Source organism: Ipomoea triloba, chromosome 1, assembly GCF_003576645.1.
Source record: "Ipomoea triloba cultivar NCNSP0323 chromosome 1, ASM357664v1".
Lineage (NCBI taxonomy): Eukaryota > Viridiplantae > Streptophyta > Magnoliopsida > Solanales > Convolvulaceae > Ipomoea > Ipomoea triloba.
The window spans coordinates 1,003,640-1,027,482 of record NC_044916.1 but is presented as its reverse complement, the minus strand read 5'-3'; the positions used below and the strand labels follow the sequence as shown (position 1 = coordinate 1,027,482).

At 36.2% G+C, this 23,843-nt stretch overlaps 4 protein-coding genes across 6 annotated transcripts; 3 read left to right on the top strand and 1 right to left on the bottom strand.

Moving 5' to 3' along the window:
- The first annotated feature begins 3,028 nt into the window (after positions 1-3,028).
- On the top strand, positions 3,029-3,664 carry LOC116030015 (sporamin A-like). The gene has a single exon (XM_031272101.1). It carries the CDS (start codon positions 3,029-3,031, stop codon positions 3,662-3,664), a length of 636 nt encoding a protein of 211 aa, XP_031127961.1.
- A 6,127-nt stretch (positions 3,665-9,791) lies between these two features.
- LOC116030007 (sporamin A-like) lies at positions 9,792-10,412 on the top strand. Its single transcript, XM_031272089.1, has one exon. It carries the CDS (start codon positions 9,792-9,794, stop codon positions 10,410-10,412), a length of 621 nt encoding a protein of 206 aa, XP_031127949.1.
- Positions 10,413-12,286: 1,874 nt separating this feature from the next.
- LOC116029956 (tobamovirus multiplication protein 1-like) lies at positions 12,287-16,306 on the bottom strand. Its single transcript, XM_031272014.1, has 10 exons — positions 15,926-16,306; positions 15,304-15,394; positions 15,079-15,131; positions 14,801-14,965; positions 14,624-14,696; positions 14,486-14,531; positions 13,652-13,715; positions 13,436-13,489; positions 12,523-12,600; positions 12,287-12,379 (listed from the first exon to the last, which is right to left on the bottom strand). The coding sequence occupies exons 1-10, from the start codon at positions 16,304-16,306 to the stop codon at positions 12,287-12,289; spliced, it is 1,098 nt and encodes a 365-aa protein (XP_031127874.1).
- A 2,944-nt stretch (positions 16,307-19,250) lies between these two features.
- LOC116030236 (probable protein phosphatase 2C 10) lies at positions 19,251-22,792 on the top strand. 3 transcript variants are annotated; one of them, XM_031272435.1, is made up of 6 exons: positions 19,251-19,439; positions 19,664-19,759; positions 20,320-20,559; positions 20,812-21,088; positions 21,996-22,150; positions 22,244-22,792. In XM_031272435.1, exons 2-6 carry the CDS (start codon positions 19,733-19,735, stop codon positions 22,376-22,378), a joined length of 834 nt encoding a protein of 277 aa, XP_031128295.1. In that variant the 5' UTR covers positions 19,251-19,439; positions 19,664-19,732; the 3' UTR covers positions 22,379-22,792. The 3 variants fall into 3 exon arrangements, with proteins under 3 accessions (XP_031128295.1, XP_031128278.1, XP_031128287.1); XM_031272418.1 differs by having other exon boundaries at positions 19,251-19,535; XM_031272427.1 differs by having other exon boundaries at positions 19,251-19,759.
- Positions 22,793-23,843: the final 1,051 nt, after the last annotated feature.

Here is a 23,843-nt window from a genome sequence, read left to right as displayed (position 1 = left end):
TTTATTTACTCCGTACTTAGAGTTCATTGCATTTGTCGGAAACATGGTGGAAAAGATGGATTCGGCGGAGAAGAAGAAAAGAGATGTGAAATGACTAAAATACCGTCATTATATTAACTACTCCGTATTAAAATTTTCTAACGAAATTTGGTTGGAAATTTGGCCGGAGTGACCAAAATTGATAAAACTTGTATAGTAAGGGTACTAAATTAACACTTTTAAAAATCGTGGACTGTAATTAACAGGACTCCTATAGTCACAGGACCAAAATGACAATTTACTCTATATAGTATCTTGTATCCCATTGCTTTATATTAGGGCAAAAGCTAAGGCCCATTAGTTGATGGATCTGGTGTGCGAGGGGTGTGTGCAATCCAACTATCAGCGGTGTCTATCTCTAGTCATGCGTATTGCATATAATATATAAACAATCTCCCGTCATTGTTGATGATGCGAGGGGTGTGTGCAATCCAACTATCAGCGGTGCTTATATCCAGTCATAGTTTATGGACATAATCTTATTGTATTGTGTAAATGTTAGAATATTGTGCATAAACCGTACTAACCTCCAGCTATAGTTGTTTCCTTAGAATTGCTTTTGTTGAATCATGTCCTTGTACATCATCACATAGGTTCATAATAGATTCAAGCACCCCTCAAGATCAAACGGGCATTGAACAACCTATTGAAGAAATTTCACAAGATGCTGATATTATCTCAACCGATCAATGTAATCAATTCAGGAAATTCCTGAAGCAATAGTTGAACCACTAACTTCTCAAGGAGATGGTAGTTCAACTTTGAGGCGATCTATTCGAGATAAAAGATTGGCAATTCCTAGTGATGATTACATAGTGTATCTGCAAGAGTCAGATGTTGGAGCCGAAAATGATCCAGAAACGTTTTCACAAGCCATAAATTGTAAAGAATCAGATTTATGGTATGAAGCTATGGAGGAAGAAATGAATTCCATGCGGAGCAATGAGGTTTGGGACCTTATTGAGTTGCCTAATGGGGCCAAGGCAATTAACTGTAAATGGGTCTATAAGACTAAAAAGGACTCATTTGACAATATCGAGCGATACAAAACTAGGCTCGTTGCTAAAGGATTCAATCAAAAAGAAGGAATCGATTACACGGATACATTTTCTCCTGTATCAAAGAAAGATTCACTTCGCATAATCTTGGCTTTGGTTGCACATTTCAATCTTGAATTGCAACAAATGGACCATGTAATTCAATGTCCTATTAGACCCAATATAAACTTTCAGATACGCTCATATGCATACCATTAAATTTTATTATTCTTATATTCCGTGGTAAAAACCTTATTACAGTGCTACACGAAACGAAATCCAAAGTACGTAGTCCAAAATTACTGCCCATGGACCAATTCAACAACTGTGGTACTATCATTAATTCAACTGTGAGCTACAAGCATTTACCTGCCAGATTTTCTTTTATCAATAACAAATCTTCAGTGGGTAATATTGCACGTTTTCTATTTACATGCACTCTTTTTTTATTATTTTTTTTTTTTGTTTTTGTTTTTGTTTTTGGTAATGTGTGAGAAAACGATATGGCTCAGTTGAAAGGATGTTGACAAAAATCAAATTTATAATCTTTTGGTATGAGAATCATGTTTCACTCACCTACTTGACCATCCCTTTTGGAGCACACTCTATGCTTCAATTTACCCCCCTCCCTCCTGGTTTTACTGTAGTGGCTCCTCACCTAATTTGATGTCATGACTGAAGACGACAGTGTGAGATTCGAATACCACTGGAAATATGAATGGAAAAAATGTACCGAATGATGGAAGGTGTGGATTAGATCCATCATGCGCACATTAAGACTAGGGTCTAACTAGTGGACTAATTGCGTGACTAGCGATTTACTTTTGCAAAGGTCTAGGGACGGGCGGGGTCCTAACGTCCCGTGGACTTAGGATTAATCCGACAAAATTGAGATTAACTACCTAAGTATAAAAATAAATAAATAAATAGAAATGAGTCGTGACATTTTTACTACTAACCCTTTTTATTTATAATATATATAGTATGCTATAACCTATAAAATTTTCTAAAAGTTTTGTGTAAAGAATATCTTTCAATATGTAATATATACCTTCCATTTAGTAACTTATAACAATTTCTACTTCCAAAAGAAGTGGACGTATTGATCACATTTCTACTTCTGATCGGAACTCCGTAAAGGATACTACAGTTCATCTCAAAAGATACTGCATCACATTTTTTTATATTATCAAATGAAACTGTAGTTATATTGAAATGAAACTGTAGTTATATTGAAATGAAACTGTAGTTGTGTTGAAATGAAACTGTAGTGTATATAAATTGAAACTGAATAACAGTTTCACATATTTGAATGCATATTATTGTCCAATGAAACTATAGTTATATCGAAATGATATTGTAGTTTTGTTGAAATGAAACTGCGTGTATTATAAAATAAACTATAGTTGTGTTGAAAGGAAACTGAATAACAGATTAAAAGTTTCACATATTTGAGTGTATAATGTCAAATGAAACTGTAGTCATATCGAAAAGGAACTGTAGTATAGTTGTGTTGAAAGGGAACTGAAATGTATATAAAATGACAGTTAACGGCACGAAACGGAGCCGTTTGTTTTCATTAATAAAAACGACATGGTTTTGATGCATGAACCACAGTCCATTGTAGATCGTAGTCCACAATAAAATTTGAGGATTCTTACCAACACTTTCTTACTCAAATCCGTCGCACAGTACACACGTACTCATATAATAACAATGAATTTCTAGCGAATCCTCAATATAATAAATAGCTTAGCATGTGCTATTATATTGACACATCAATAATTAATACATATAAGATAACTCAGTTCTCCAAACCGCAACCTAACATCTAATAATAATAGTAATTCAATTGTACTATACCATGGTTATGACCTATAAATTGGGCCCTAAAATGGCACTCTAACCATCCCTAGCTTCTTCTCTTGAATTCTTTCTCCATATAAGTAACTATGAAGATCCATCTAACACTTTTCTTCTCCCTCTCCTTGTCCATCCTCGCCGCCGCCACGTTCAACCCCATCCGCCTCCCCACCGGCGGCGTTCCGGTGGTGGACATCGACGGGAACGACCTCTTTGCCGGTTCAGAGTACTACATGAGCGCAGACGTATCGGGACAAGCGCGTGGACAAGGAGTGGGCCTTGAGAAGCTGAACTCAACAGCTCCATGCCTGAACGACGTCGTCCAAGTCCGGATGTTCGACCTCGGCGACCCCGTCGTGTTCACGCCGGCGGAAAAGGACAACTTCGTCATTCCGTCCACGTTCCAGACCATCAGCTTCACCGCCGCCGCCTTAGACTTCTACAATGCCACCGAAGAGTGCGCCGACAAGGTGACGTGGAATGTGGAGCACGATGACCAGTTTGGGCTGCAACTGGTGAAGGCCGGCGAGGCTGTGGAAAACGTTAGCAATTCGTTCAAGATTGAGCTGGTGGAAATGAGACTTAAAGCTTATAAATTAACGTACTGTCCCAGGTACGAGGATAACTGCTATAATGTCGGGAGGTATTACGACAGGGCAACCAGGACTATGCGTTTGGCTTTGACTAATACCACCGCTACTTTAATTGTGTTTAAGAAAAAATAATTAAGCACCTAGCGGTTATAATGTTGGGAGATGAAGAAGAATAATAATAATAATAATAATAAACATATGTAATACTAATAAACATGCAACAAGTCCGAGGGCAAATTATTGCATGGACCATGGTCCACACAACTGTGTGGACCATGGTCCATGCAATAATGATTGCAAGTCCGAGTATAGCTTGTTGTCATGTGGTCGTGTAATCGACTTACGATGAGTAAAAATATTTTTAAATTTCTAATGTGGCATATCATATATTATGATTAATCACTTTTATTGGGTGATTAGAGAAACATGTCATTAATATTGAAGGAAGAGTGTGTATTGAGTAAACCCCATCTTGTAGTTTACCATAGTCAGTAAGGAAGGACAATAAGATAAACTAGACTACCTTGTGTTGGAAAAAATAGCAAAAAGGCATTGTAAATGGCTATTTTGTGGTACAAATATAAGTGGTGTCCACTTCCAATTTGGGTCGGGTCAAAGTGGATTCGGATTCTTCGTAGTGAGACGAAGAGATCGATATATTGTATGCTCAAAACGAATAATGAATGAATGAGAAATTGATTTTCAAAGTAGACTCATTTAAGTTACTTAGAAAATGTTGAATTGTATAGTATAGAAGTTCTCTCTCGCGAAGGAAGTACAAATCAAATCTCAGAATGACCCTGAAAAAGGCAGCTTGGAACACCTAGCACCAAAGGGAAGTAGCAATAAATAAGGTTTTAACGATAGTGTGGTATCACACGACTCAAGCTAACCTAGACCTCTCTCCTTTCGTGTTTTTGTGCTTGTTAAATTCATGGAAATAATCTTTTCGTAAGATTATATTCCTAACAACCAAGAAAGTCAATAGACTGTTCTCACCCAAAGTTAAACTTAGAATATTTTGGTTACAAACCAACTTGATTGTAGTTCCTCCGACTATAAATCTACAATACACCTTTAATTTATAATCTCATAGCCAAAAGAAAAAGAGGCATGTTACCAAAATTATACGGAGTATATGTAATTAAAAAAAAAAAAGAAAGAAAAAAGAAAAAAAACCATCATTACCAAAAAAAAAAATCTTAAATATTTTACAACCTGTTAATTGGTGTTGGTTTGAAGGCAACGAGGCCAACACTATCGTAAAATAATGCAGGAAAGCAAGAATGGTACAAAAGTAGTATTATCGCTAGATAGTAAAAAATCGAACCCCTTATTGTGTGACCCCATTATATTTATACATGACTATTGATTGAGAAAAAAGGAAATAAAAAGATTAACAAATTTTTACTTAAGAAACCTTCCTAAATTAACTTTGGATTTATTTTCTAAGTTGTAGTATCCCTTTTCATAAAATTAGGGAAGGAAATCTCGCCTAAAATATGGCAAGAATCTCAGAGTATCCTTTCTCATAATGTTTCAGTGTTGTGGCCAGCTCTTCCTCTGATTTACTAATCACCTACTGCCTAGCGAGTGGTCCGTACTGGATACCATACTCGAGTATCCATCAATTGGTATTATTAACCACTCTTACCGGAAAAGACTGTTTTCCTCCACAAACTTTCATTTTCAACCACTGCAACAATGAACATGAGCAAGCCTAGCTTGGAAATGTTAGGATTGATACGGGTTCACATACAACACCTAATTACAATAGGAACTTGGGTTGGAAATAATGAGAATATTTCTAGTGTAAGATTAAGAATAAATCATACACACAAAAAGACCAAAAGGATTTTGATTGCAGGGGGTAAATAATGACATCTTTTACCCTTCCAAAATAAGATAGTAGCTTTTTAACTCTTTTCCATCTTTATCCTTATTATTTTAATAAATGACATCTTTTACCCCTTCCAATAAAAATCCTTTTGGCATTTTTTCAGCAAATTATACTGTGCACCACGTACCTAAACGACGTCGTTTTGAACATAGTAAATTAATCGTCTGTTTTTTTGGAAATCAAATTTCCAGTTTCGGCCGGTCTCTGTATTTATGTTAATATTCTGTGTATTCCAGGCAATCATTCTGTGTATTCTAGGCAATCGTTCTGTGTATTATAGGCAACCGTTATGTGTATTCATGTTAGTAACACATGTTGTGATTTCATGTTAGTAACACATGTTGTGATGTGTTTGTGCATTCGAATGTTTAGGAGGATGAGTTCTGTGTATTTTGTGTAAATATTATGTGTATTCAAGTTATTAACACAAGTTGTGATGTGTTTGTGCATTCGAATGTTAGGAGGATGAGTTCTGTGTATTATGGGCATCAATATTCTGTGTATTATGGGCAAACATTCTGTGTATTCTAGGCAAACCTTCTGTGTATTCTATATAATGATTATGTGTATTATAGATAATGAATTCCCTGGAGTCATTCGCGTCTACTAACATCTGTGTATTTTGTGTCAATATTCTGTGTATTATGGGCAAACATTCTATGTATTCTAGGCAAACGTTCTGTGTATTATAGATAATGATTATGTGTATTATAGATAATGAATTCCTTGAGTCATTCGCGTCCGCGTCTACTAACACCGAAACGACATCGTTTTACGTATGTGGTGCACATTGCTATGTGCACCGTGGTGCAGGGTATAACGATTGCATTTTTTCTTCAATATGTTTGGTTGTAATTTCAATTTGATATTTGTGTGTTTGAATATTAATTTTTGTATGAACTAATTTTATGAATTATAAATATTTTGTTTTACTTTATATATTTTCAAATATATATTCTTACTTTATTTTATATTTTATTATGTAAACAAACCTATTTAAATTTAAAACTATTTAAATTTTATGAAGATATCCTTTTTAGTTTTTTTTTTTTACATTTATTAGCTTATCAAAAATCTAATTTTACCAAACACTTTTAAAAATAACTCTATTAGAATGCAGTATCTGTTGCCCCCACCACGTCCCGTATAAAGAAAAGGGTTTGATGCCACTGGACTACAAGGTCCTTGGCAGCTTTCATCTAGTTAATAAGCTAGGTATGCTAAACAGAGCATTATAGCTTATTTATTGTTAAAATAAGATATAAACTCTAAAATAAGCTCTACCAAAAGAGCAATCATGCAATTGAACCTAAAATGACATGTTTACCCGGTCTTTGTTGATGTAGTGATTACTGATGTGTAGCAAAGATGAGTGATAGTGAGTGTACGGGTGTGAAATGTCGTTCCGCTGAAGATTGGGGGTTATGGCACGCAATATGCAATCACAAAACTAGGCACTAGCACAAGGAAATCAACAAGAAGCTAAGCAAACGACAACGAGGTAGAACAAACACATATAAACAATAGATGAGTGCAAAATAAAGAAATATGACCCAAGTTAGGGGCATTACCATCTAGATGCTTTAACACTTAAGTTTGGGGGAAGAACATTAACTCTAGGTTCTCAAGGCTAGCACAAAGGAATCCAAGTTTTCACAAGGATTAGAACAAAGGTTGCCCCATTTCCATGGTGTACCAACCTAAGTTCTTAAAGAACAAAAGCTATTTTGCCCCAATTCTACCCCTATTTCCATGGAAGAGAAAATGGGTTTGAGATTGGATTGGCTTAAGTCTTCCATCCAACTTCCATTGAAATGAAAGACTTTCCAAAGACAAGCAATAATCATTGGCCATTAACTATTGAAAGATAGAAATAAATCCAATTCAAACTCAAGAACCCTAGGTTGGTGTTCATCCCCTTTTATGCAATAATCACATACTAAGCATCAAAATAGATAATACAACCCTAACTCAAGCCCATAAACTCACTACTCATGATTAAATAGCATCAAGAACACAAAAACACAAGTAATAAACATAAATCTTGCAAAAGAAAAGAGATAAAGGAAAGAAAACTTCTCTATTGAAATGGGAGGAAGAATCTTGAAATCCAAGCTTCAAATCCAAGATTACAAGCTCCAAAAGTGTTAAAATACATAGATCTAACCCTAATCTAACCTAAAAATATGAAAGGGAGTGAACGGGAGTGTTTAGGGTTCAACCATGGATCAAAACCGAGTCCAATATGCACAAAAAGAGCTTAAATACTGAACAGAGTAGGTGCCAAACGGCCTCTCATACGGCCATATGCATGGCCGTATGCTTTTGTGCAATTTACAGTGTGTTTATCAAAATTCTGTGCAACTGCTTTGGATTATAAGCTATTCACCTTCAGAAACACTTCATTAGCCTTTGTGGTCTTCATCAATTGTGTAGCCCTTCAAGTTGGCTTTCTAATGGCGCAAGAATCACCTCATTTGGACATTCCTAGGCTAAGATATGGTCCAAATACCGAACAGTGGCAGATTTGGACGAAATCTGTAAGTTTGGACGATTTTGACCCCTTTGTCTTCCTTTTAAAGCTTTAATGTCTTCATGAGAGTTGTAGCCCTTTGAGTCTTCGTTTCAATGGCACAAGAATCACTCAATTTGAATATTTATAGGCCGAGATATCGTCCAATCACTAAGATGTCGACGTGCAGAAATTTCAACACCTTGACCTTTTGCTTCTCTTTTGTTTTAGTTTGCCCAAATAATCAAATATCATTGAAAATACAACTCTTAGACTCCCTTGGAAGTGTTGCACCCATCTTTATAGCTCCTCCTTAATTCCCATTGACTCCAAATTCATCCAAAATGCTTGAAAATCATCGTCTTTGCTTCCAATGCTTTCCAACTCATACTCCTTGCAAAATAACACAAATAAGCACTAATTCTCATGAAAATTGGAATGATCTATAAACAAAATGACTTAGTGAAAGAGAGAAAAATATAGACAAATGAGCACTTATCAATTACCTTAATAAAACTTACTTTTTTAAAATTCATTTTAATAATTTTTAATAAAATAAAATTTAAAAAAAAATCAAAAACCCAACCCCCTTCCCCACCTTTGTTGAAAAAACTCTCTTTGTCTCTAGTCTAGAGGCGATGAAATGGACTTAGTCCCCCGCTTGGTGACAAAGAACACCTACTTCTTCTCTTGTCGAAGATGAAGACAGGTTCTTCGTCTTTGGCAGAGATGAAGGCAAGGGGTTAGGGATTTTGATTATCTTATTTTATTTAAAATTATTAAAATTAATTTTAAAAATTAATTTTTAAAATAAAGTAACTGCTACATTAACAAAAATTGAGTAAGCATATCATTTTAAAGTCAATTATTTGATTTTGCATTGCGCTATTTAGATATCCAGTTACAATTATTTGAGATTGATAATTCAACTACATATAATTTTACATGTAATTGAATGACTTATTTAACCCAAATTCCTTTTACAAATATAAACTTTCACATGCACATACCATGAAAGTTTATTAATCTAAAATTACTGCCCATGTACCAATTCAACTACTGTGGTACGTTCATTAATTCAACTATGAGCTACAAGCATTTACCTGCTAGATTTTCTTTTATCAATAACAGATTAAGTGGGTAATTATATTACACGTTCTTTCTATTTACATGCTCTTTTTTAGTTTTTAGTTTTTATTTTTTTTGTTGAGCATGTACGATTTTCTATTTACATGCTCTTTTTTAGTTTTTTTTTTTTTTTTTTTTTTTTTTTGACGCCTGGAAAAATCGGGCATGCTCAACTAAGAGGGTGTTGACAAGAATCAAACTCATATTTTTCTAATATTAGATAGATTTATGTTTCACCTACTCAACCACTCATTTCGGGACACACTGTATGCTTTAATTTATCAAAACGTACATGCCTACTGACAATAAATAGAAACGGGCCGCTCGGGTCTTAGTGGAGTGGTTCATTGGCTTATGTGATGCCACGATTGAAGGCAGCAGTGTGAAAAAAGTGGATGTGCATTGTGAGATTTTTACCAACACTTTCTTAATCAAATCTGTCACATAGCACACACATATATACTCATATAATAACAATGAATTTCGATCTAGCGAACCCTCAATATAATAAATAGCTTAGCTTGTGCTGTTATATTGACACATCAATAATTAATACATATAAGAGAACTCAGTTCTCCAAACCGCAACCTAACATCTAATAATAATAATAGTAATTCAATTGTACTATACCATGGTTATGACTTATAAATTGGGACCTAAAATGGCATTCTAATTAACCATCACCTTTTCTCTAGACTTCTTTCTCCATATACGTAACTATGAAGATCCATCTAACACTTTTCTTCTCGCTTTCCTTGTCCATCCTCGCCGCCGCAGTGGCGGCGGCGTTCGACCCCATCCGCCTTCCCACCGCCGGCTATCCGGTGGTGGACATCAACGGGAACGACCTCTTCGCCGGTTCAGAGTACTACATGAGCGCAGACGTATCGGGAAAAGCGCGTGGACAAGGAGTGAGCCTTGAGAAGCTGAACTTAACAGCTCCATGCCCAAACGACGTCGTTCAACTCAGGAGCCTCGACCTCGGCGACCCCCTCGTGTTCACGCCGGCGGAAAAAAACTACCTCGTCATTCCGTCCACTTTCCAGACCATCAGCTTCACCGGCGCCGAAGAGTGCGCCGACAAGGTGACGTGGAAGGTGGAGCACGATGACCAAATTGGGCAGCAACTGGTGAAGGCCGGCGAGGCTGTGGAAAACGTTAGCAATTTGTTCAAGATTGAGCTGGTGGAGTGGAGCCTTAAAGCTTATAAATTAACGTACTGTCCCAGGTACGAGGATAACTGCTATAATGTCGGGAGGTATTACGACAGGGCAACCAGGACTATGCGTTTGGCTTTGACAAATACCACCGATACTTTAATTGTGTTTAAGAAAAAATAATTAAGCACCTAGCGGTAAGGATAATAATAATAATAATAATTATTATTATAATAATAATAATAAGCATGAGGTTGGGGTTCAATCTCCACCCATGTGAATGGAGCAATGGAGCAAACTATTTGACTAGTGTGCTGACCGTTTGGACGGAGGATTAGTCTTCTGGCTGTCGGTTGTGGATACCTTTAGGAAAAACTCAAAATAATAATAATAATAATAATAATAATAATAATAATGTCAATCTCATTGTGCTCAAATGACACCTGTATACCTCTTCTTGAGGAAAGGTCACAGGATTGTATAACGGCAAGAACATCGGCATGGCGGCATGGTGCACATATATGTAATAATAAACATGCGGCAACAAGTCCTAGCGTGCTGTAATGCATGTGGTCGTGTAATCCACTTATGATGAGAGAAAATATTTTTAAATTTCTAATGCATATCATATTATCATATATTATGATTAATCACTTTTTTGTGCGATGAGGAAAACATGTTGTTACTATTAGAGGCCGGGAGGGTTTGTATTGAGTAAATCTCATTTTGTAGTTTACCGTAGTTGATAAAGAACGATAATAAGATAAATTAGCCTACTTGTGTTGGAAAAAAGTAGTAAAAATGGCTAATTTGTGGTACAAATATAAGTGGGGTCCACTCCCGGTTTAGATCGGGTCAAAGTAGATTCAGATTCTTCATAGTGAGACGAAGAGATTGATATATTGCAGGCTCAAAATGAATAATGGGTGAATAAGGAATTGATTCCCAAAGTAGACGCATTTAAATTAGAAAATGTTGAATTGTATAGCGCTAGCAAATATGGTTTTAATGATAGTGTGGATATCACACTACTCAAGCTAACCTAGGCCTTTCTCCCTTCGTGTTTAGACCGTTGATTGTGATTACTCGGACTTAGAACTTAGAACATTTTGATTATCCAATCAATGACGAAACCAACTTGATTGTGATTACTCTGACTATAATACACCTTTAATTTATAATCTCGCATCCAAAAGAAATAGAGACATGTTACCATAATTATATGGAGTATATGTAATTAGAAGAAAAAAAAAAGGAAAAAGAGAGACATCATTACCAAAAAAAATCTTAAATATTTTACTACCATAAAACAATGCAGGAAAGCAAGAACGGCACAAAAGTAATATTATTGCTAGGGAGTAAAAAATCAAACTCTTTACCGTGTGACTCCGGTGATATTTATACATGATTGGCGATTATGGAAAAAAGTTTTGACTTTAGAAACCTTCCTAAATTAACTTTGAATTTATTTCCTAAGTCGTAGAATCTCTTTTCTGAAAATTGGAGAAAGAAATTCTGCCTAAAATATGACAAGAATCCCATAGTATCCTTTCTCATAATGTTTCGGTATTGTGGCCAGCGCTTCCTCTGATTTACTAATCACCGACGACCTAACGAGTGATCCTGACGGGGTACCCTACTCTGGTATCCATCAATTGGTATTATTAACCACTCTTACCTGAAAAAGGCTTTTTTCCTCCTCCACAAACTTTCATTTTCAACCACGGCAACAATGAACATCAGCAAGCCTAGCTAGGAAAGTGCCGCAATTAAGATTTACCATACATGATATTTTCGTTGAATTTGGTTATTATTACTGAATGCTACATGTAAAATAATTAAGGTTTTCTATAACCCATTGGCTTGCCTCTTTTGACTAAAGGTATACCCAAACTACGTGTCCAAAATTATAGTAGTGTATCAAAGTGAAGCAACAGACAAAACTGATAAACACACACATGGCCTATTGTAACATCATCGTACTAATAATAACCAAAACTGCCGGAACATCCTCTGATCTGATCTTCAACGTTTGTGGCATATTGCCGCCGGTGGTGTCATTGAATTGGATGGTACTGGTCGGACACTCGTTTTGCCGGCAATTTCCGGAGGATGAAGAGCACCATTGCAGAAGGCAAGATTTCCACCATCTTTGGAAGACATCAAAATGTTTGTCTCAGTCAAATGATCAGTAAGTGAATTTATTGTCATCTTGGCAAATGTATGCATGTATATATGCAGAAAGTTTTTTTTTTTTTTTGAAATAATATATGTAGAAAGATTAATTTATTACCATGTAATATATGAGATTTAGAATTGGATGAACAAGAACATCAACATCAGCATCCTCATTAAAGGCAGAAATACCAACCTGCAATGTCGTCATGTTGATCAGACTTTAATTTAGAAACATCCTGGTTTTCAATTATGGGATATTCTAAGGCATCAATTGATGTCAGTGTCATTTATATCAGGTACAACTATATTTGAGTTGTACTAGATAATATCGATACTTGTTTTCACTATACTTGTTCTCACTATGTATGGTTCACTACAAGAGAAAAACACATAGACAACAACAACTGGTGTCTTTTAGGGAAAATATATACGCTCATGACAACGATTTTCCTAAAAATTGTTGTCTTTGTCATCACATTGTTCAAGACATGATGGGTTTTACCGGCCTCCGCCCAACAATCCCCAGTCACGGGTACTAGACATGGCCCCTTTATCGGGGCTGCCCAACAATTCCTCCCTCCCAGGCCCAGCACCAACCAATATTAATTGTTATTGCTGAGAATCAAAACCGTAATTTGGCTATGATACCACTTGTTAGATTGGTAGCGAAAGCGCAACATATTTTCTTACTTATAGGTCGTCATCACATTGTTCAAGACAGGCTGGGTGCTGGACTTGACTCTTAGACCTTTACCGGCCTCCGCCCAACAATCCCTCGACCATCGGATACTAAACATGGCCTCTGCCTGCCCAACAATTTTGATCAGACTTCATTTCTAAAAACTATTGTCTATACTCATTTTTCTTGTACTAGTTATACTTTATTGTAATGAAATCTTAGACATCATTTCTAAAAACTGTGGTTTATAACCATTTTTCTTGTAATAGTTATGTTTTATATAAGAGATAATTGAGTCACTCTACACCTTAAAACAACTCTATATATATAATAACCTGTTAAAGCATACCACTATGCATTTGATCAAGAAACATATGCTGCAAACTCCAGTCACAAACCCCACCTGCCAACAACTAGGATTAAGCACAACCACCTCAAGTCAAACAAGGGATTTTTCAAAGCTGAAATACATACATATATGTATATGTAAATGTAAATGTATATGCATATGCATTATAAAATGTTGTTTCCCAAATTCCTGTTAGTTAAAATACTATGAACACACCTCATGCAGCTTCTTCTGCCGTCCCCTGGATTCAATGGGAAAATGTCGCAGCATGACAAACAACCTGGAAAGCATCATTAAATCGAGGTCGCATATTAATGAATTGAAATAAACATAAGATAATTAAAAGGAGGAATGGCAAATTTTTAGTGCCTACGTAATACTTATGGTGTAGAATCAATCCCTAAGTTATTAGAAATGTAAAATAATTCTCGCAGTTTTAGTAGTATTTTTAGTCCCACTAACGGAATTGTTAATTGATTAGCACAAAAGGTGTGAATCCTAATCTGCAAGGTCTTTTTGATCATTTCAATATCCTTTTTCCCTCCTGCAGAATGTTTCGACCGGCCCCATTTCATTAAACTTCTCCCAAAAAGGTTGAATCACTAACCCTAAGAACCCCTCACACCTCCTGCCAGACAAGGAATTTAGGAGGATGAAATCACGGTGACTCAATAGTTCAGCAGACAAGCCAAATGCGGTGCCCACAAGGGATCTGTTCACTTTAAACATAGTTCAAGCCTTGGTCTCTTCTCCCAAATATTGTCTACTGAACCAGTGAGCTAAACCCATGCGGGCAAAAATCCGTTCAGCCAAAGCATTTTATCCTAGGAGGAGGAAAGTTATACAAATGACCTAAAAATCATATCAAATTAGGACTCATCCCTTTCCTCAAAAAAATAACAATTATCGTCAAATAAGACTAAAAATGCTATTTGAACGAGACTAACTTTACCCCACCTCCAAACAGATTCTACCAGTATAGATATAAGTGAGGGACTAAAAATGTCATTTCCAGATCAATCTAGAGATTTGAAGCAAGCATGCATTCACCTTCCACCATATATCAAGAATCCCATAGCAGCACAAAATGAAATAACTGCAGATTGAAAATCAAAGATCACATTTCCCTTAAACTGTGCTGGCAATAAACATGAAACAAAAAGTGCTTTAATCCATCAATAATTTAACCTGAAAAAAATAGCTTTGCAACATCAACTCCTGCAGGGCTTCCACTGAGTTTGATGAATATCCATATGCACACCTATGTTCATATCAGAGTTTCACAAAGAAATATTCTAAAGAAATCAAATTGAAATTAAATATGGAAGTCTGAAGAAATGTTGATGTTAAATTGTTAATCCACACCTGTATGATGTATACAACTCCATTGATTTTATAGTATGTGGGTCTAAGATTATCAATGGAGAAGCTTCTTGCCTGGTAGTAAACCTCTGCCCAGAACAGAATGAGTAATGTGTAGGTGGAGAAGAAGAGAAGCCCAGGGAGATCCAATAGCAACACTTTTAGTGCCTGCTCATTCATATTCATGCATTATTTTAGTTACCCAAACACCCGTAAATCTCGGGATTGGACTACTTAAACTTTTAATTGAGATGGAATGTTTACTGGGACAGGAAACTTACATGTTGTCTCAAATGGAACACGCCCCGGTAGAAGCCGAATACTATAGCTCTCACTATGAAGAATGAGGTAGGGTTAATGTTGGAATCAGATGGTTGTCTCACTATCAGGTTAAACATTTAGTTGAAATGAAATGAAAAAAGTATATAGTATAACTATTAGTTAAATTTTTAGTTGAGATAAAACACGAGATTCTGACTTAGAATTAGTAATGGAGGTTAGCTTACATGCATTGACAACAAAATTCATCAAGTGAAACACTTTTTGTGCTGTCCAACCGTATTCTGGAACCCTTAACTGAATTCTGATCAGTTGTACCTACAACAATGGAAAATCCGAGACAAATAACACACATTCATTCTACATCGTATTAACATGCATCAAACAACCCTAGGCAACCCCTCTCAAGTTAGTTAGACCGTTGATTTGGTAATCATAAGGTTTTAAATTCAACTATTAAATTGACAAGAATGACCTATTAGTCTTCTAAATTTATTTTAATCGGTCAGCTATGAACAACTTAGGTTTGTTCCCTTGTCAATTAGGGTCACAATGCTAGATTTATCCGTGCCCACCTTTAGATAGTGACTATGCACGTTTGTCAACATAAAATATCTAAATCTAAAACTTGACTAATATTTCATTGTTGTGCGTTTTCTAAAGACTATTGGTGCATTTTTCTATATACTATATATTGATGTGTCCGCACTAACTGCACGTTAAAGTGCGACTGAATTTGAGCTGAGATCTATATATAAACGATTTATGTATGAATCTTACATAGGATTGTACTAGATTGATGATGATGTTTCAAGAAGTAGAGAGAGAAGTAAAGGGAATATATTATACCAGGGCAACCGTGGCCATGAAAGCATAGGAAGCACAGAGAAGATAAAAAATGGTTTCCTGCCATATTGGTGATTCTGCAATTTTCCTCCACCAATCAAAAAGGGCGGCTGTTTCGCCTCCGGCGGCGGCGGAGTAATTGACGACGGGTCTCTGATCTCCGACGACGGCAAAGGTCTTCGTTCTCAGCTGCGACGCCATTATTATTGATGAGAAAAGCTCAGAGCTGGTGGCATCAATGAAACCGGTAACTAACTGATCGCTTGCCCAGAAAAGGCTCATCAGACAAAATTGTTCAATCTTCGGACATAATGGGATACACGTGGCATTGTTGGACACGTGTACAATTGGGAGAAGCATGTGGCCTAGATCAGTGTTTTCCATTTATACCGATTCTTTTACATTTTTGCGATTCATACGGACTAGTATAGTAGTATACAAGGTTACAAGTTAGAGTTTTGTCTATTTACCTTTTTTTATTTAAATATTCTTAGGGTGTGTTTGGTTGACAAGTTTATATATCAGAAATGAGTATCAAAGTCATTGTTGTTATTTTATTGACAGATTTTTAGAACACTATTATGGATTTTGATTACCCTATGTCCTCATTAATTGTAAAACTCATTCCCTAATAAAATAATGATTTCATTTCCTTTCCTCATCATCTTCTCAAGCTATTAATAATCATTCTCATTCCACCATACTACCAAACATGAATAATATTTTTACGAAAACTCATTTACCATTATCAAGTATCTGATACCCATTTCAATTACAATTCTCATGTGCGAACCAAACACACCTTAAGTTACTTAGTCTCATAGTCATTATTTAAAAATTTGTATTGGATAAATTCTGGTTTATGATTCTAGATAGTAGAGGATCACAAGGACAAGGAGATAAATCAATTTATATTGTCGATAGTTGATTGGCTCAATGCTCAAACCAAACTATAATTAGTAAATGACCACAAAGAAATAAATCAGCTCACGTAATTGTCTATAGTTGACTGACTCAATGCTCAAAGCTAAGCAAGAAAGCTAATACGTCGTTCATTCTTGTTAGAAGTCGAACTTATAACGTTATATATAATTACCAAGTTAATAGTCGGACTAATTTGATTGGGGTTATCCCATGTGGCCTAGTTTCTATGCTAATTATATTGGTCTAACGTTGTTACTTCTTATTTCATTATTCGTTGTGTTTTTCATTATATTGTATTAAAATACATAAAACTATATAAAAATATTATTAAGGGTGCACAACTAGACTTTAGTGCCCGCCTTTAATTTGACGGATTAAAAAAAAAAGTAATCTCTTAAAGGGAAAATGATCAAATAGGTCCTTAAACTTTACTCAATAAGTTAATTAGGTCTTTAAACCCTTAAATATGTTATTTTAAAGCATTGAGACGTAAAAACAGTTGGTGACCTACAATTATAGGTCACTAAGGTTCCGGCGAGAATCCGATCATATTCCGGCTAAAAACACCAACGAAACGATCGCCTGTGTTGTATGGTTGCCTTAGCTTCTCCGGTGAAGGAGCAAACCAACTCGAGCAGGCGACCAAACTAGTTGCCTTCTCCTTCGCCGGAGAAGGCAACCAAATGACACCGGCGATTGCCGGTGTTTTTTGCTGGAATATGGTCAGAGTCCTATCGAATGTTCGTCGAAATCTTAGTGACTTGTAATTACAAGTCACCAATCGATTTTTAGGCTTCCAATGCTTTAAAATAATATGTTTAGGGGTTTAATTACCACCTTTAAAAGTTTAAAGGCCTAATTGACTTCTTGTGTAAGGTTAAGGGCGTACTTGACACTTTTCTCATCTCTTAATAATTAATACTCCATAATTGATCATCAAATAAAACGTAATGAGTATTATTTAAGTTTCAGAATATGGATGATATTACTATTTAGGCTATCAAAGTTTTTTCAAAAGTATAAAAAGCAAGCTTTGACTTTTTATGTATGAAAGAGAATCTTCTGCTTCTTCCAAAACAGGAAGAATTTATGAATGTCAATTTTTAGTGGGAAGCTTCGTGCAAACTTAGCAAAAGTGTCACCTGAGCAGCACGTGCGTACTGCATTTATTAATTAATCTGGTTTAAAAGCTGTTTAAGAAATCATTTCTGCCACATTTGGATCAAAATAAAATAATATATTCCGTACTCCATTAAACAAAATTAATTTTATTTTTTTGGGTCTAGATATTTAAGCCTTGGAGATATCACGTATTATTATATTAAACAACTCAATGTTACTTTCTTTATCTCATTTTACTTATCTTGTTTATTATTTATTTATCAAATTAACTCATTTTTTCCCTTATTTTTTTTAATGATAATTACTGATCATTTATGATCTTTGTAGTGTGCTTCTTGAACTTTTGAGTTAGAAGATAGACAATCGTTATACCCTGCACCACGGTGCACATAACAACGTGCACCACGTACATAAAACGACGTCGTTTCGGTGTTAGTAGACGCGGACGCGAATGACTCAGGGAATTCATTATCTATAATACACATAATCATTATCTATAATACACAGAACGTTTGCCTAGAATACACAGAATGTTTGCCCAGAATACACAGAATATTGACACAAAATACACAGATGTTAGTGGAGGCGAATGACTTCAGGGAATTCATTATCTATAATACACATAATCATTATATAGAATACACAGAAGGTTTGCCTAAAATACACAGAATGTTTGCCCATAATACACAGAATATTGATGCCCATAATACACAGAACTCATCCTCCTAACATTCGAATGCACAAACACATCACAACTTGTGTTAATAACATGAATACACATAATATTTACACAAAATACACAGAACTCATCCTCCTAAACATTCGAATGCACAAACACATCACAACATGTGTTACTAACATGAAATCACAACATGTGTTACTAACATGAATACACATAACGGTTGCCTATAATACACAGAACGGTTGCCTAGAATACACAGAATGATTGCCTGGAATACACAGAATATTAACATAAATACAGAGACCAGCCGAAACGGGAAACGTGATTTCCATAAAAAACGGACGATTAGTCTACAATACTCAAAACGACGTCGTTTAGGTACGTGGTGCACATTGCTATGTGCACCACGGTGCACGGTATAATTTGCCATAGATTACTATAATTTATAGACATCATAAATGATTTTGAAATTCATATATCATATAATATATTGCATAGTGGAAAAAAAGAGGAAATTGGACAGCTGTAACATACGAACGAAGAATCGTTCTCACTGGCTGCAATTTTAGAACAAGAAAAACAATATACAGACAACAAAAGTCAATAAGGAAGGCTAAACCCAAAGCCTTTACCATTGCCCCATTGGGTACCAAAAACTCTTTCTTGCACTGCAAAGCCAACCCAGAAAAAACCCGAATTCACATATATATTCATAAGCAAAATCTTGGGTCTTTTTAAAATTTTTTAATTTTCTTGAAATATCTGTTCATCATCACACGCAAAGTCCACGTATGTATAAGTTATTGGTTTTACCAATTTTTTTTTGTTTTTGTTTTTTTGTTTGTTTCTTGTCTATTATTTGAAGATTCTGAGGCTGGTGGATCGGTGAGAGGAACCCATATCTTGATTTTGAGTTAGATGTTAATTCTTGGGGAGAAAAATCGATTCTTGGTTGCCTTTGAAGTCTACTCCATTCTTTTCTTGATGATCAAGCTGTTGTTTGTGTTTCACAGGTTTTTGAAGATTTTAAGGTTAGATGTTGATGATTAGTAGAGGAGGAGGCTGAGGTGGGGCTGAATTATATGGATAATCTGTGCTGTTTTGGTTCTGTAAGGCTTCATCACAATTATGAATTATCAGTGCTTTGTAATAGTAATTAGTTGTTTGGATGAAATTTCCAGCTTTGATACTTTATCCATGATTGGGAACTTTCAATTTTGGGGATTTAATTATGTGAGGTTTATGGTTTTGGTGCTTTACCATGATTAGCACCTTTGAATTTTGCAGGTTTAATTATGTGAGATTTTAAAGCTGAATTATCTGTCAAGTAGATGTCAAAAATGCATTTTTACATTCATTCTATCTTGATTGGGAGCAGAAAGTTTATGTTTTTTTTGTTTCAGATAAGTTTATGTTTCTGACACTAGAGGATTATATACAGGGATATCCATACACTTCTGAACCCTATTTTTCTTTATAGGACCAGAAAATATGAATCTTATCATCTGCAGTTGATTGTTTTCGTTACAGTGTGATTATAAGGATTGAATTTTAGCATCTGTGAGTTCGTTTTTGTGTGGGTCGGGCACAAAAGTACTTGAAAATATGCAGATGGGTTGTGAGTCATGTGACGGGTAATCTCTGAACTGGTGTGGTTTTGCCGATTTAGCTTGCAGGAGGACGGGCATCACAGGGCTCGGGCAAGGGGAAAAGCCATCACTCGACCGCCAAGTATGGATTCAGCTTGGTTAAGGGGAAAGCGAGCCATCCCATGGAGGATTACCACGTTGCTAAGTTTGTTCAGATTCAAAGACACGAAGTAGGACTTTTTGCGATTTATGATGGGCATTTGGGAGATACAGTTCCGGCTTATTTACAAAAGCACTTACTTCCTAATATCTTGAAAGAGGTTAGTTATGGACGAAGAACGCTAGCTATGATGAGAATACGTTTTAGTTTATGTACGATGAATTAGTCCTTTCGTGTGGGGTTGGGGTTGGGGGGCTCGGGCCTTCCACGACCCTGCTGTTTGAGTCGGGTTGTAATTCTTATAATTTATAACTAATTGTGCTTTTGTTAGAGCATCCATGTCAAGAACATCGGAATTGTAATTTATAACTGATGCTATAACAGTCTGGTTATACACGGTTTCCAATTGCAGAGTGAGTTCTGGACTGATCCACACCGAGCAATCTTGAAAGCATACGAGAGAACAGATCAGGCAATTCTTTCACACAATCCCGATCTAGGACGAGGTGGTTCAACTGCGGTCACTGCAATTCTAATAGACGGTCAGAAGTTGTGGGTCGCTAACGTCGGGGATTCACGAGCAGTGCTTTCGAGACAGGGACAGGCCATACAGTTGTCGATTGATCATGAACCAAATAAGGAGCGGGGTAGCATCGAAAACAGAGGTGGTTTTGTCTCGAATATGCCAGGTGCTCTTACACGTCTTCTTTTATTTGTATCAATTTGGGCGCTATCTCTTCTTATATCTACACTATTCATCATGATATGCTTGATGAGCTACTCTATTTTTCGTGACCGTAAAATTGTGAACTTGTCCATTTATTAGAGAAATTAAAACACTGTACTGGTCTTTTTTAGGTGAAAAGTTGTTAAGTCATTGAAAAGAACTCTAAGAGTGCTATGCTTGCTTATTTAGTATTGGATACTAAAATCTATGAGCTTATATACTTCGAAAAATATTTTCTAGGTATAAGGCCGTCAACTTTGAATATGCATTGTAGAGGTAGCTTGGTATTAGATTCTATGTCAAAGAGGTGGGCCTAGTTGGTGGATTTTTAACTAGTAATGGATTAGTTTAGACAGATAACTCTCCAGAAACAGACAAACTGCTATAGTTACAAAGACAAAGGTGTCACGACTTTGAACTTTCATCCTTCTTCGTTGTAAATTTATGGGTTCGGGCAGGGATGGGATCTCGTTCCATCCGTGGCCCTGTTGGGTATCCGAGGGGTGGGATGTGTAGAAAATTCTAGGACTGGTGTTGGGGCCGGGAATGGGGCTATACTGTTAGATATAAATAATCTAACGATACAGAATAGTCTACGAGAAACCTGACCTCGTAGACTATTCTGTATCGTTAGATTATTTATATCTAACATTTACTACCCAGCCACTTTACTTTGCAATAAGCCTATGAGATTTGTGCAAAATGAAAATCAAAGCTACATATTTCAAGTTCCTACTTTGCATCTCGAACAAAAATCCCGCCTTTGCTTTTGCATAGACTTCCGATAATCTGATGTATTAGAACATGTGGACGCTTCTTTTTCCGTGTTAATTGATACCCTAGACCTATGTGAATGTGTGCAATTTCAGGAGACGTTGCGAGAGTAAATGGTCAACTTGCTGTTTCTCGTGCCTTTGGAGATAAGAACTTGAAGTCGCACCTGCGATCTGATCCCGACGTTAGAAGTGCTGAAATTGACAGGGATACCGAGCTTCTCATCCTTGCTAGCGACGGTCTCTGGAAGGTATATTCCATCGGGATATTTTCCTCAACCTTTACTTTACTCTCTCCATCGGGATATTTTCCTTCGCGTGCTTGACTGTCTGTCTCGATCCAGGTAATGTCCAACCAAGATGCAGTTGATATCGTGAAGAAGATCAAGGACCCGCAGAAGGCTGCCAAGCAATTAGCAATGGAAGCGGTGAACAGAGACAGTAAAGACGATATCTCGTGCATTGTTGTCAAGTTTTAGCGGTGAAGCCATAATAATAATTGATCCCCCCCGTGTGCAGTATATATTAAACGAGGACTATTTTAGAACGACAGGAGCTTGCGGTTTCAGAGAATCCTCGAGCACAGTATGCTCGGGAATACATACATTATATGCATATTTCTCCACCCCCCTTTTCTGTAATATTCAAATTCTTTTTTACTCAGGTTGTGTGGTGGTTGTTTATTGATTTGTTGGACTTGTAGATTCACACTATACTTAGTTGTGTAATTTGCCATTCTCAATCTTTCATAATACTTAGGTTGTCTGTCTGTTTGTCTCTCTCTGTGTTTTCCCAAGACTAAGCTGAGTATTTGTATAAGTTTTCTAAGGCTTTGGGGAGTTGATAAGATTGGAGCAGTTACAATAACGGTTAAGAACGTTGGGTTGTTCTAATCACACTGTTTTTATCATATATGTATACATTTTTGTTGAAGGAGCAGGAAACCATTTTAATCGCTTCAACTATAATATACCTAACTTGTTGAAGCAACATTAAACTATTCTAATCGCTCCAACTATAATATACCCAAATGGTTTTCTAAAGAGTTGTTGGATATATTGTTCTAATTGTACCACTTATGTATTATCTTTATACCTCCTATGAATTACTCTGATCACTATTATATATCTAAATGCTCTTCTAGGGAGCTGTTGAATTGCTCTAATTACACTACTTTTATAGAATTGTATACCTATGAACTAGGTATTAGTGCACACCTTCAGGTAGTGGTTGCAATGCTCTTTATACCTCCTATGAACTACTTTTTACTCCTATGAATTTTCTTGATTTGAGCAAGTCAATTATAGATAAACTAGATTATTTTACATCCTTGTGTTCATGATTTGTCGGGTAGAGTTACAAGGTAGAATTAGTGTACACCTTCAGTTAGTGGTTGCAATGTCATACCAATATCTCTTCTCTTCTGATCTATTGACAATTCCTAGCATCCAATATTAGTAGGGGTACTGGGTACGGTTGAGCTTCTATGTAATGATTAGTAAACCAGTGCACACATGAAAAATAAACAACACTAAAAAGATCTTGTGTGATAAATTCAATCGAGAGAATGTTGACAAAAATGAAATTTGTGATGCTTTGACATGCTTTTCTTTTTTAAAAAAAGAAAAACTTAAGTGATCTCAACTTCGCCGGACTAATAATCCTATGGCCACAAGACTTCACCCCTAAATCATAAGTAGTGCAATCAGCCCAAAAGGGGAAAGCGAAGCGTAGCAGGGGGGAAAGGAAGGTTTCCGTAAGAAGTCCTTATGACCCTCCCCCTGATCTGAGGGGGATTAAGGGGGGGAGGGGGGGGGGTAATGTTCCTTATAAACCTTCCCCTGAAGGGAAAGCGAAGCAAGGGGGTTACGTTCCTTCCCTGTTGCTTTTGCCCTAGCCCTCGGCGCTTGAGAGGATAGCCCTCAGCGATTGAGAGGACAAAGA